General features: G+C 32.3%; 1 protein-coding gene across 1 annotated transcript in view; it reads left to right on the forward strand.

Moving 5' to 3' along the window:
* Positions 1-14734, forward strand: part of TLL1 (tolloid like 1) — a 235589-nt gene that overhangs the window by 130902 nt on the left and 89953 nt on the right. Inside the window, exons 8-9 of the mRNA XM_054486131.2 lie at positions 2422-2527; positions 8952-9076. Coding sequence (XP_054342106.2) covers positions 2422-2527; positions 8952-9076 — 231 coding nt within the window. The remainder of the gene's footprint in view (positions 1-2421; positions 2528-8951; positions 9077-14734) is intronic.

The raw sequence follows: 14734 nt of genomic DNA on the forward strand, positions 1-14734 counted from the left end.
TTCAACTACCACATAAATGAGAACTTTGCTGTTAACAAGAGTTATTAGTGTCTTCTATTTGCCAAACATTTTATTATGTGGAAAAAATTTATAAAAGATGTAACTTTCAAAAATGGTTTTTACTCTTAAAAATAGGATCCTGTTTCAATATAAATATGTACCTAAAACAAGGAGAAGTATATATAATATACTATATATAAATATAACGTACAATCCTAAATAAATAAATATTATTTATTTATTTAGGATAAATAAACGTATATATATAAATAAATATATATTTATTTATAAATGTACGTACAATCCTAAAACATTATAAATAAACGTACAATCCTATATATAAATATAGGTATAAATAAATGTACAGTCCTAAAACAGTGCTAAGGAAATTATGGTTTGTAATATTTTCTTTTGACTAAACATTATGGCCAACAGAAAAAAATAATCTATTGGGTGAGATTTCCTGAATGATGGGAACCACTGTAACAGAGCAATTCCAGTATAAAAGTGTTCATGTTGAAGATTAATCTTCAACGAATTTATGATTTGCTGTCACTCAGAAACTTAAGATCAAGTCTTAGTCAAGGCTGATGTCTAATAAGCACAAACTTTGGCTTCGCATTTACATGCAAAATCAGTGATTATGATAGGAACCAAATTGGTATAAGGATTGGGTTACTCTAATCCATGTTAGAATATGATTTCAAGAAGGAGGCTTGCCATTTTTAAAATTGTCAAATGTGATTTCTCTTAGTGCTATGTATTCTGCTTCTCTTTCCTTTCATGTAATAAGTCTACTTTTCTGTTATTTGGGTTGTGCATGGCTATGCTGTTTTTAACTAACAAGAATTATTGTTTCATATACACTTTAAGTTCTCAAGTTAGATGCATTAAAATGTATTGCTGAAGTTGCGTAATGTTCTACTTTCAGATATTTTTATGGAATATTTTGCTTTAGTTAGAGAATCTGGTCCCATATTAAGTTCTCAATTGAAATCTTACAGGTTAATAAGTATAAAATTAGATCCATAGCTTTTTGAAAATCTGATAATAGATTTGTTATATTAGACTTCAGATTCCTTATGAGACAAGTGTTTTAACAGTTGCCTCTATCATGGGTTGAAGAGAATGTTGAATATTTCCCAAGAATGGTTATAACATAAATAGACCTCTCAGAGATTTGTGGAGCACATATTTCATTATAAGGTCTGGTTAGTTAATTTTAAATTATGTATTGTATAAATTCATTCAAAGACAGACTAAAAAACTTTGGTCTGGGACTTGGGTTCTGTAACTCCAGGTTGATTCTTCATTCTTAATTCTCAAGTGAATACCCCAGATTTCCTTTATCACATATTGGAGAGACATAACTCAATTTCTTTATTGCCTTTAGAAAACTCTGTATTAATGGGATCTTTTTATATTTGATTGAAATATGGCAATTGGAATTAAAAACCTAAGTAGATGAATGGCATAATAGTTCCATTTTTAGCTCCAAAAGTGAATTTAGAATTCCTGTAGCTCATCTTTCTTTGTACTTTGATGTTTCAAAGCTTTTTGTTACGTAAGTGATATGATTTGTAAAATCTTTGGGTACTTAAATTGTGGAAACTGAGTCACCAAAGTTTAAATTCTGTTTTAAGAAATGTTTCTTTCTGGAATCATTGAATTTAAGTCTGTGTTCTTTTCAAATTTCGAGAAATAATACTACAATACAGATACAAACAGGCAATTGAAAAATCTAATAAAAATGAAGATGTCCAGAAGTTAAACTAACAGATGTGGAAATTTAAAAAAGCATTTACGTTCTGAAGCATGTTCTTCTTAATCTCAAAGGAGAACTGCCTTTTCATCAAGAATAACTTGTTTCATTTTTAAATGAAAGTAGAGAATTTGCTGTTATTGTTCTATCTTGAGTGGTGAAATCGTGGAGCTAAAGCCTGCAGAGCTCTGTTTAACTAATATTGCTTTTATATCTTCTCCCATTGTTTCATAGAAAGGATCTAAACCAAATAGGAAGATAATTTTTGTGTGACCTGGCAAACCTAGTCATAAAAATGGGAAACTCATTAGATAAAAACATAACTTTTTGTTATTTGTACATTACCAAAAGTGCAGTAAGATTTTAAAGAAATAAATATTATGAGGTGGTAAAAGAGCATACATATAAAACAAAGTATGCTTTTTGGTAGTTCACCTTTTTGCAGAAATTAACACTTTGTTCCAATTCAATATTGCTTTTCAATATGATGGTAGAGTGAAGACAGATGCTTTCTGCATGTGCCTGTGTGTTTTGTATGTAAATTCGATCAGCAAGATCGGTCATTTCACAAAGAACAGATGCAGGTGTAGGAAAGGCCTTCTGGTCTATTTTCTGTCAGTTAAAAGGCTTCTGAGATTTTGTTTATCCCTGGTTCTTAGGTCAAGAGTACAATTTTCTGAAGATGGAGCCTGGAGAAGTAAACTCACTTGGAGAAAGATATGATTTTGACAGTATCATGCACTATGCCAGGAACACCTTCTCAAGGTTGGAGTCTCAGGTTATACCTTTTGACTTTTAATTCCTTTCCTCCATGTGGCTCCTCACAAAGCTATGCCTGACATTAGAACTAGAATTACTTTCAAATATTGCTACCTCACTGCAGAAAGTAGAAAAATAATTCATGAACATTTATAGACAAGAGCAAGAATTTAAAAGGCATTTTAAAAATATATTTTTACATTCTCTACCAAATATATGAATTTAAAGTGATAAGATGGTATAAATTATGTAAACAGTTTTATATTCCTAAATCATTAAAAAGTTGAATTGAAAGCATTACCAAACCAATCAGCATGTTAAATTGGCAAAGCATTGTTTAATGAAAATTGGATATTCATAAGCTAAATAGGTTATTTAGCAGTTCAGTTAAAATGTCACAATCTAGGCGACTTGTGCTTTATACTGTGTATTTTCTACTCCTCAAGTACAACTTACACTCAAAAATTGATATTACTAAATGAATTGTCAAATAACAGATTAGAAAGATATTTTACCTCATATAATTTAGAATTATAGTTCATCACTTATTAACCCTAAAATTACGTCATTAATGACTTAAAGCTACTTTTAAAGAATGCAATAAATTTGGGTTTTGATCTACTTCATTCTCAAGATGATGTCATCAAGAAAATAGTTCCCAGGTAAGGAATTTGGAACTGTTAAACCATTGAATTCACCCCTTTTTCCATTTATGCCCGTTTTATGCTCATATGTCATTTCAGCTCTTTTTTTTTTTGGCCCACTCATGTCCATTTCACAGTTCATTGACATCTATTTCTGAAGGGAAGGTCAGGAAAAGGGAAAAATATTCAAATTTATTAAGCTGCTTTTATAAAACTTTCTTGGTAAAAAGTAGAGAAGGGTGTGTAAATGAAACCTTAATACTTGGACACATTTATTAATTATCCATTTTTTCCAAACCAAAGTTTATTATTTAAAAAATTTGTGTTAATTGTATTTTTAAAATTGCGCTTTTCTAAAGTACATTATTTGTAGACATACGCATTCATTTGTTAAAATATAATTAACTGTCCAAATGTTTATTTTTTCTAGAATATGAATTTAAGTTTTGATAGAAATACATACCCAGTAATTTGACCTGAAATTAATCATAAAGAGTTACAGAATTTTATTTTCTGGTAAATGCTTGGAATGGAGTTTTCCATGAAACATGTAACAAATGGGTATATAGGTTCCAGTTCAGTCAAAGTGCCTCTCTTCTGCTACTGAATTATATTATTTAGAACTAACCTGAGTTTTGGTTCCTTGGAACAGAGAAGGTACTGGAGAGTGGAGAAAAACAATTTATGCTTTCTGTCCTTCACAGATGGTAAATCTTTAGCAAAGTTCTAAATGTATGTTTCCCCTTATTCTATACTTTTTTTCCATGTTACATTGTGTATTTTCCCATAAATTAATCTGCTCTTGTTGCCCGTAGTCCACCTCACCCACACCTGCTTATGAGCTGAATGCCAATCAGCCTTTGTTTATTACTTATCCTGTTGTTTCAAAACCATCCTATGCATTTTTCATAAATAAACTCAACACTTCTACAATACAGGAGATCATATCCACCTGTTAGAAGGATAGCCTGATTGTTTCATTCACATTATTTTATTTTTTAAGTCTTTAAAGAAGCTGTTTATTAACTTATATTTAAATGATTTTCAGGAAAAGAAAAATTTGACACAGGTCTCATTCTGCTACTCCCTCAAAGTTTTTGAAATTTCTTTTTTTTTAATTATGGAAAAACACAAAACATCAAATTTACTGTCCTAACCATTTTAGGCATACAAGTTAGTAGTGTTATTTAAGTATACTGACATTATTGTGAAACAGATGTCCATAACTTATTCATCTTGCAAAACATAAACTCTATACCTGTTAAACAACTTCTCTTTTCTACCTCTTCTCAGCCTCTTGCAATCACCATTCTACTTCCTGTTTATATATTTGACTACTTTTGATATTGTACATAACTGGAGACATATAGTATTTGTTCTTTTGCGATTGGCTTATTTCACTCAGCATTATTTCCTCAAGGTTGATCTATGTTGTAGCATGTGAAAGTATTTTCTCAGTTTTAAGGCCAAATAATATTCCGTTGTAAGTATATATCACATTTTGTTTATCTTGTCATCCATCAGTGGGCACTTGTGTAGCTTCTGCCTCTTGTGAATAATGCTGATATGAACATGGGTGTGCAAATATCTCTCCAGCACGTTATTTTTGTTATTTGAATAGTAGCCATTCCGAGTGTGATGTCATATCTCGTTGTGGTTTTGGTTTACATTTCTCTGATGATTAGTGAACATCTTTTTATATGCTTGGTGGCATTTGTATATCATCTTTGAAGAAATCTTTATTTAAGTCCTATGCCCATGTCTAAATCAGGTTATTTGATTATTTTGTTGTTGAGTAGTAGAAGTTCTTTATATATTCTGATTAAACCACTTATTTTATATACATATATATACATATATATATGTATATATATATATGTATATAAAATTTGGAAATTTTTTTCCCATTTCGTAGGTTGCCTTTTCGTTCAGTTGGCTGCATCCTTTGATGTACACAATGCTGTATGTTTGATGTCATCCTGTTTGTCTATTTTGGTTTTATTGACTGTGCTTTTTGTGACATATCCAAGAAATCCTGGTCACATGCAGCACCATGAAGCTTTCCCCTTGTGTTTTATTCCAGAAGTTGTATAGTTTGGGTCTTATGTTTATTTATTTAATGCATTGAGTTAATTTTTTAAAGTGTTTTTTTAAAAAAGAGCCCAATTTTATTATTCTATATGTAGATATCCAGTTTTCTCAGTAGCATTTGTTGAAAAAACTGTCATTTCCTAATTGAGGAGTCTTGACACCCTTGTCAAAGATAATATGATCTTGTACATGATGGTTTATTTCTGTGCTCTCTCTTTTATTTCACCAGTCTATAGGTCTGTCTTTATACCAATACTGCACTGTTTTGATTACTGTAGCTTTGTAATATGTTTTGAAATCAGTTCTGCAAAGTTGGAGTGTGAATTTTTCAAATATTTTTTCTTTTTCAAAACTGTTTTAGCTATTACGTGTATCTTGAGATCATATAGGATTTTTAGGATAAATTTTTCTATTTCAGCAAAAAAAAGTTGTTGGGATTCTGATAGAAATTGCATTGAATCTGTAGATCACTTTGGATGTATTAACAGCTTAACAGTGTTAAGTGTTTCAATTCAGGAACAAGGGATCTTTGTCTCTTCTTTAATTTCTTTCAGCAGTGTCTTTAGTTTTCAGTGTAAAATCTTTCGCTTCTTTGGTTAAGTTTATTTCTAAGCTTTTTTTAATGCTGTTGTAAATGGAATCAGTTACCTTTTGGATTCTTTGTTGTAAATGCATAAAAATGCAGTTATTTTTGCATTTTGATTTTATATCCCATGACTTTGCTTAATTCGTTGACTGGTTCTAACAGGGTTTTGTGTGTGTGTGTGTGTGTGTGTGTAACAGTTAGAATTTTCTATGTATAAGATCAAGTCATTTCCAAACAGTGAGAATTTTACTTCTTTCTGTCCAATTTGGATGGCTTTTATTTTATTTTATTTTTTCTCGTTGCCCTGGCTGTGGCTTTCAGTACTGTGTTGAATATAAGTGACAAGGGTGGGCATCCTTGCTTTGTTTATCTTAAAAGAAAATATTTCAGGTTTTCACCATTGATTATGACATTAGGTGTGGGATTTTTATATATAGTTTTCATTATGTTGAGGTAGCTTCCTCCTATTCCTAGATTTTTGTGTGTTTATTATGAAAGGGTGTTGAATCTGTCAAGTGCTTCTTCTATATCAACTAACATGATCATGTGGTTTTTGTTCTTTATTCTGTTAATGTAGGTATTTGAAGTTTCTCAGTTTTAAAAATTCTGAACCCACAGAGTCTATAAAAGTTCCAATTGTTTTTATGATGTTGCCCATCAATATAGTTAGGAAATCACTTATGGGAAGAATAGGAATGTATCTGTAGGGTCTTTATATGAGTGACTATTTTGTAATATACATGCTTCTGAACTGTGGACTGATTATTTTTCATTTAAAAAGTTGTAAAATTTTACAAATTTTTGTTAAAAGTATAGCTGATTTGCTCTTTCAATGTAGTTAGAACAAATCAAGAATAGTAAGTGAACCATGATATGATCTGTCTCTGCCTATTGATAGTGGCTCAGTGAGGAGGTTCAGTAAGATCTTGCATTGCTTACTTGTCAGGATATGGAGAAGAATAATTGCTAACTTCCTGACCACAAAAAAAGAAGAAAAGAGTGAGTGACTAACTCCCTTAAAATGGAAGGGAGATTACCTTAGTAGACAGAATGAAACAAAATTCATAATTCTCTTGTCTGAAATTGAATATATTCTCTCCAAGATGTTGTTGACCTTTTCAAATTGAACCTTTTTTTGAAAGTTAGGAAAAAATCGAACCCCAGAGACCACAAGTTTGTTTTTAGAAATAGAAAAAGAAAATGGTGAATACTTTGTTAGTACTGAAGTACTACAGAAATTTAATACTCCATTAATTTGGGTTTATGTAATTAATGTATCTGTTGACTCATGCCTCAAGTTACAAGGCCTTTCTCAATGCTACCTTGTAACTCATTTCTTTTTCAGTTACACTGGCCTACCTGGAGTGGTTTCTTATGAAATATGCACAGATCTCACTTTTGATGGTCAATTCCCATAAATCACTAGCTCTATTTCTCTACTCTCTTTTCAGACAATGTACATATGGAGTTCTGTAGATGTTTAGATCTTGTAGTAAAGAGTTCCAGTCTCCCTATCTGAATTAGTTGTATCTATAGATCAGTGCCCTTTCCCTTACCTAGGAGCTAGGGAAGTTAGTAATAAAATTGCTCATAGATCATATTACTCCTCTGCTTACCATTTTCCTACAGATTAACAGTTGTCCTCAGAGTAAAAGTTAAATTATCTGGCTGGTTCTCAGACACTTTAGGGGTCCTCTCATTTCTGAGCTGTTGTGTTTCTTGTTCTTTCTGTCTGGAAAGACTCTACTGCCAGTTACCCATATTTCTCTGATCTTCACTTTCTTCATGTGTGACTAAAATGTCAATTTTCAAGTGAGTTTCACTTTGATCACTCTATTTAAAAGTAGCCCATCACTGCACAATCAATACCCATCTTCTCACCTTTATTTTTCTCCATAGTACCTATTACTACCTGGATTATTAATCGTTTGTTTAATGTTTTTTTCCTCTCATTTGAATATTAGAATCATAAAGGAAGGAATTTCTGTTTGTTTTATTTACTGCTACAAATCCAGACCTAGAACAGTACCTAGTAACTATTTCCTAATGGAAGCTAAGTAGAGCTGAAAATGCTGTTCTTTTAATGCAAATGTTAGTTTAAATGCATTATATTCATTTATAACTTTTGGAAAGAAGTGTTCCATCATTATCTCAATTTAAAAGATATTATAAAATTTTATTTCTTAATTTAAAATATTTTTATAGAAAGGTTTTTTGTTGTTGTTTGTTTTTGGTAAATCCACAAACACACAACTCATACTTCTCAAACCCTTGGAATAGCCTCCCAGTTCATGTAACTTTTAAGCTCCCACTTCTTTAGGGCTATAAATGTTTGACATACATTAAAAAAATTAGAAAGTATTTTTAGGGCGCTATATTCAGAACTTTAGGTCATGCATATTAGGAAAAATTAGTGAATCTTTTACCACAATCTTGAGTCCCAAACAACTCACTAACAGTAGTTTAACATTATTAGGGCATTGATTAGGTTTTCTTATTTACTAGTTTTACCATGGAAAAATTGAAAAAATTGCTTTAAACTGCCCTAAGGTTTGGCATTCTTTGTTTTACTTCCTTTTTTTTTTTTTAACATATGCTGTAATACTTGGACTTCTAAGAATACTTAGGTTAAATTAGTAGTTTAATTCAGAAAAATTAACCTATGTATATTTTATTTTACTCTTACAATTTTAGTGACTTCAACATTATTTATTGTAGTTTGCTATTAGGGAAATAGACCTCTATGAGGAATCATTGTTTTATAACCTGATAATCTAAGGAATTCTTAGATCTGCTTGGGAAACCAAAACAAATATCATGGTGTACTTTGTAGGGGATTATAAGGTATTCCATATTTTTAAGAACATACATGTTTCAAGGAAAAAAATGAATGTCATCATTCAGTTTATACTAGGCATACACATTTAACATGCATTTTTTTTTCTACTTTGATGAAAGTGTTTTGAAAGCCTGATACACTGCTTAAAGCACACAAGGTGTAGTTCCCCTTTGATTGACTTGAGTTTGAAATAAATAACCTTATAAATGTAAGGAATTCATGAGTTTTCATTTGGTGACTTAGGTGTGGTTTGCTTCTGCTTTTTTTCAGGGGGATGTTTCTGGATACCATTCTCCCCTCCCGTGATGATAATGGCATACGTCCTGCAATTGGTCAACGAACCCGTCTAAGCAAAGGAGATATCGCACAGGCAAGAAAGCTGTATAGATGTCCAGGTATTGCACTACACAAACACAAGAGCATGATTGTACTTGATTGTGCTCTTCCAGATGAATAAGTCATGATTTACTCAACTGTTTGTTTGTCTCCCTCCCTGTTGGCAAGTGACGTGTACAGTTCAAAGTCAGTAATCATAAAATGAGGCGGGAGGGAACTCTGGAACACCTAATTGCTGTAAATAAAAACAAGTTGTTGAAATCAAAGTTCAAACACAGGGATAGTATGTTTTATTTCTTTTAATTTAATGAGTGAAAGAGCAAAATAGAATGGTTGCTTGATAGTCATTAATTAAATAGTTGCATAATTTCATAGTCAAATGCTAAGTTTCCTTTCTAACATAAAAAGAATATCCTTTATTTGAACTTCAGAACTGGATCCTGGATGATCTTTTCTCGCAAGTACCATAGTTAATGGCATATAAATTACAATTTTATCAGTAGAAATTTTATAACTTTGTTGTAAAAAAAAATGTTCTAACCAGTTGCAAGTGAACTGCTCTGCGTTTTGCCCCTAAATAAAGTTTCAAAAGCAGATTCATGAAAGGTCTTAATGTTCCAAGAGAACACTATGCCTTAATCGTCCGAGAAAGAAAAAGATTCTGTTTTCCACATTAGAAATCTAGATTCTATGCACCTCCAGTATACTCACAATATTTGAAATATCCTACAGCAAAGAAACATGTTTAACTTTGCATAACACAGTCTTTTCCAAATTATTTGTCCAAGGAAACCTCCTTTTACCTAATACTTACTTGTAGAATTCACTTTTGGAAATATTGTTCTAGATACTTAAGGTTGCAGATACAATAAAACAATAACTATAAAAGATTTAATTGGCTGCAAATCTGATAATGTTTGCAGAAAATCAGAAATGATGGATATCTTAATCATTGGAGTTTTACATAGATAGTTGCTTATGTTCTTTATTTATATATTAAGTTATTGGGAAAATATTGTATTAGTTAAATTTTTATGATTTCTGGTGTCAGTCCAGGGAACTTTTAGGCTGTAGAAGAGGGCTAGCTAATTCATTCATAAAAATTTAATATGTACACGTTGACATATGGTATAGAACCCTCTATTGGACAGATAAAACTCAAGTGCAAGCAAGAAAAAGTGAGTTGGTTGAATAATCCCAGGAAATACCTGGAAACTTCCCTGGAAGTTCATAATTGTGTATGTGATGGTACTTAATTCATTGATTCAACCCAGTGGATTCTGTTGACATTCCTGCTGAGAGAAGGGATTTCCTATTCCTTAATACTGATTTGCTAAGGAAAATTGTAAGAAATTATGTTTTTTTTCAATTTTACTGTAATTGTTAGTTTTCTTGTAACTTAGGACTATTAAGTTTTTAAAGGGCCAGTTGATATTTTTGGAATTTAAAGCTGTATGTAAAACCTTTTACATCATAATGATTCAATAATGAAAGTGAGTTTTCAAAAATTTTTTGCGTATAAATATATGTCTGCCTAACTTTTCATGTACTAAAAGACATTTCTACTTAATAATCATTCATTTATTACTTCATGCTGTTTACTTAAGTTGCATTCATATTTACATAAATCCCTTTAAAATGTTTTATGTATGTATGTAAGATACACATGTATATGTGGTATACTTTTTAAATTCAAATTTCCACAGGAAAAAATGAATTTATAAGAGAATGATACTGCTATGACAAAAGATATGGATGATCCTTAACTAATGTCTAGTAACATTGGGCATATACTTTTCAACGTTTAAAAAGTGAAAATTATTTGATTAACAGCAACTAAATAAATGAACACTTTGTGTATAAAACTATCTTGATTATATCTCTAAATGTATGTCTAGATACATTGCATTTGAGAAGCACACTGGAGATTTGTATGCACACTGAACTGCAGGAAAGTCAGGAAGAATAAAAAACTAACCTTATGATACTGTAATTTATTTTTTAGCCTACAATTCTTGGATATTTCAGTTATAAACAGGAAGATAATTAGAAGTATAGTTTCTAGTTTAGATTTCAATTGTGTAAAATACATTAATGGGCCATTTTCTTACTTGAAATATAGAAATAATGTGTACATTATTTTGTTTAATACAATAAAACCACATTGAAGAAAGCACTATGATCTGTGAAAAAGATATTTTGTATATCTGAAACAGTATGAAAAGCAAATTACTGTACTACAGCTAATAAAGTACCTGGAGTAAGGGAGAGCTAAAAGAGATATATAAATATACATATATATAGAGAGAGATATATAAATATACATATATATAGAGAGAGATATATAAATATACATATATAGAGAGAGATATATAAATATACATATATAGAGAGAGATATATAAATATACATAGAGAGATATATAAATATACATATATAGAGAGATATATAAATATACATATATAGAGAGATATATAAATATACATATATAGAGAGATATATAAATATACATATATAGAGAGATATATAAATATACATATAGAGAGAGATATATAAATATACATATATAGATATATAAATATACATATATAGATATATAAATATACATATATAGAGAGATATATAACTAGAATAACCAATACAGAGAAGTGCTTAAAGGAGCTGATGGAGCTGAAAACCAAGGCTCGAGAACTACATGAAGAATGCAGAAGCCTCAGGAGCCGATGCGATCAAATGGAAGAAAGGGTATCAGCCCTGGAAGATGAAATGAATGAAATGAAGCGAGAAGGGAAGTTTAGAGAAAAAAGAATAAAAAGAAACGAGCAAAGCCTCCAAGAAATGTGGGACTATGTGAAAAGACCAAATCTACGTCTGATTGGTGTACCTGAAAGTGACGGGGAGAATGGAAACAAGTTGGAAAACACTCTGCAGGATATTATCCAGGAGAACTTCCCCAATCTAGCAACGCAGGCCAACATTCAGATTCAGGAAATACAGAGAACGCCACAAAGATACTCCTCGAGAAGAGCAACTCCAAGACACATAATTGTCAGATTCACCAAAGTTGAAATGAAGGAAAAAATGTTAAGGGCAGCCAGAGAGAAAGGACGGGTTACCATCAAAGGGAAGCCCATCAGACTAACAGCGGATCTCTCGGCAGAAACCCTACAAGCCAGAAGAGAGTGGGGGCCAATATTCAACATTCTTAAAGAAAAGAATTTTCAACCCAGAATTTCATATCCTGCCAAACTAAGCTTCATAAGTGAAGGAGAAATAAAATACTTTACAGACAAGCAAATGCTGAGAGATTTTGTCACCACCAGGCCTGCCCTAAAAGAGCTCTTGAAGGAAGCGCTAAACATGGAAAGGCACAACCGGTACCAGCCACTGCAAAATCATACCGAAATGTAAAGACCATTGAGACTAGGAAGAGACTGCATCAACTAACGAGCAAAATATCCAGCTAACATCATAATGACAGGATCAAATTCACACATAACAATATTAACTTTAAATGTAAATGGACTAAATGCTCCAATTAAAAGACACAGACTGGCAAATTGGATAAAGACTCAAGACCCATCAGTGTGCTGTATTCAGGAAACCCATCTCACATGCAGAGACACACATAGGCTCAAAATAAAAGGATGGAGGAAGATCTACCAAGCAAATGGAAAACAAAAAAAGGCAGGGGTTGCAATCCTAGTCTCTGATAAAAGAGACTTTAAACCAACAAAGATCAAAAGAGACAAAGAAGGCCATTACATAATGGTAAAGGGATTAATTCAACAAGAAGAGCTAACTATCCTAAATATATATGCACCCAATACAGGAGCACCCAGATTCATAAAGCAAGTCCTGAGTGACCTACAAAGAGACTTAGACTCCCACACATTAATAATGGGAGACTTTAACACCCCACTGTCAACATTAGACAGATCAACGAGACAGAAAGTCAACAAGGATACCCAGGAATTGAACTCAGCTCTGCACCAAGCAGACCTAATAGACATCTACAGAACTCTCCACCCGAAATCAACAGAATATACATTTTTTTCAGCACCACACCACACCTATTCCAAAATTGACCATATACTTGGAAGTAAAGCTCTCCTCAATAAATGTAAAAGAACAGAAATTGTAACAAACTGTCTCTCAGATCACAGTGCAATCAAGCTAGAACTCAGGATTAAGAATCTCACTCAAAACCACTCAACTACGTGGAAACTGAACAACCTGCTCCTGAATAACTACTGGGTACATAACGAAATGAAGGCAGAAATAAAGATGTTCTTTGAAACCAACGAGAACCAAGACACAACATACCAGAATCTCTGGGATGCATTCAAAGCAGTGTGTAGAGGGAAATTTATAGCACTAAATGCCCACAAGAGAAAGCAGGAAAGATCCAAAATTGACACCCTAACATCACAATTAAAAGAACTAGAAAAGCAAGAGCAAACACATTCAAAAGCTAGCAGAAGGCAAGAAATAACTAAAATCAGAGCAGAACTGAAGGAAATAGAGACACAAAAAACCCTTCAAAAAATTAATGAATCCAGGAGCTGGTTTTTTGAAAGGATCAACAAAATTGATAGACCACTAGCAAGATTAATAAAGAAAAAAAGAGAGAAGAATCAAATAGATGCAATGAAAAATGATAAAGGGGATATCACCACCAATCCCACAGAAATACAAACTACCATCAGAGAATATTACAAACACCTCTATGCAAATAAACTAGAAAATCTAGAAGAAATGGATAAATTCCTCAACACATACACCCTCCCAAGACTAAACCAAGAAGAAGTTGAATCTCTGAATAGACCAATAACAGGAGCTGAAATTGTGGCAATAATCAATAGCTTACCAACCAAAAAAAGTCCAGGACCAGATGGGTTCACAGCCGAATTCTACCAGAGGTACAAGGAGGAGCTGGTACCATTCCTTCTGAAACTATTCCAATCAATAGAAAAAGAGGGAATCCTCCCTAACTCATTTTATGAGGCCAGCATCATCCTGATACCAAAGCCTGGCAGAGACACAACAAAAAAAGAGAATTTTAGACCAATATCCTTGATGAACATTGATGCAAAAATCCTCAATAAAATACTGGCAAACCGAATCCAGCAGCACATCAAAAAGCTTATCCACCATGATGAAGTGGGCTTCATCCCTGGGATGCAAGGCTGGTTCAATATACGCAAATCAATAAATGTAATCCAGCATATAAACAGAACCAAAGACAAAAACCACATGATTATCTCAATAGATGCAGAAAAGGCCTTTGACAAAATTCAACAACCCTTCATGCTAAAAACTCTCAATAAATTAGGAATTGATGGGACATATCTCAAAATAATAAGAGCTATTTATGACAAACCCACAGCCAATATCATACTGAATGGGCAAAAACTGGAAGCATTCCCTTTGAAAACTGGCACAAGACAGGGATGCCCTCCCTCGCCACTTCTATTCAACATAGTGTTGGAAGTTCTGGCCAGGGCAATTAGGCAGGAGAAGGAAATCAAGGGTATTCAATTAGGAAAAGAGGAAGTCAAATTGTCCCTGTTTGCAGATGACATGATAGTATATCTAGAAAACCCCATTGTCTCAGCCCAAAATCTCCTTAAGCTGATAAGCAACTTCAGCAAAGTCTCAGGATACAAAATCAATGTGCAAAAATCACAAGCATTCTTATACATCAATAACAGACA

This window comes from Pongo pygmaeus, chromosome 3 (genome assembly GCF_028885625.2).
Source record: "Pongo pygmaeus isolate AG05252 chromosome 3, NHGRI_mPonPyg2-v2.0_pri, whole genome shotgun sequence".
In the NCBI taxonomy this organism is placed as follows: Eukaryota; Metazoa; Chordata; class Mammalia; order Primates; family Hominidae; genus Pongo; species Pongo pygmaeus.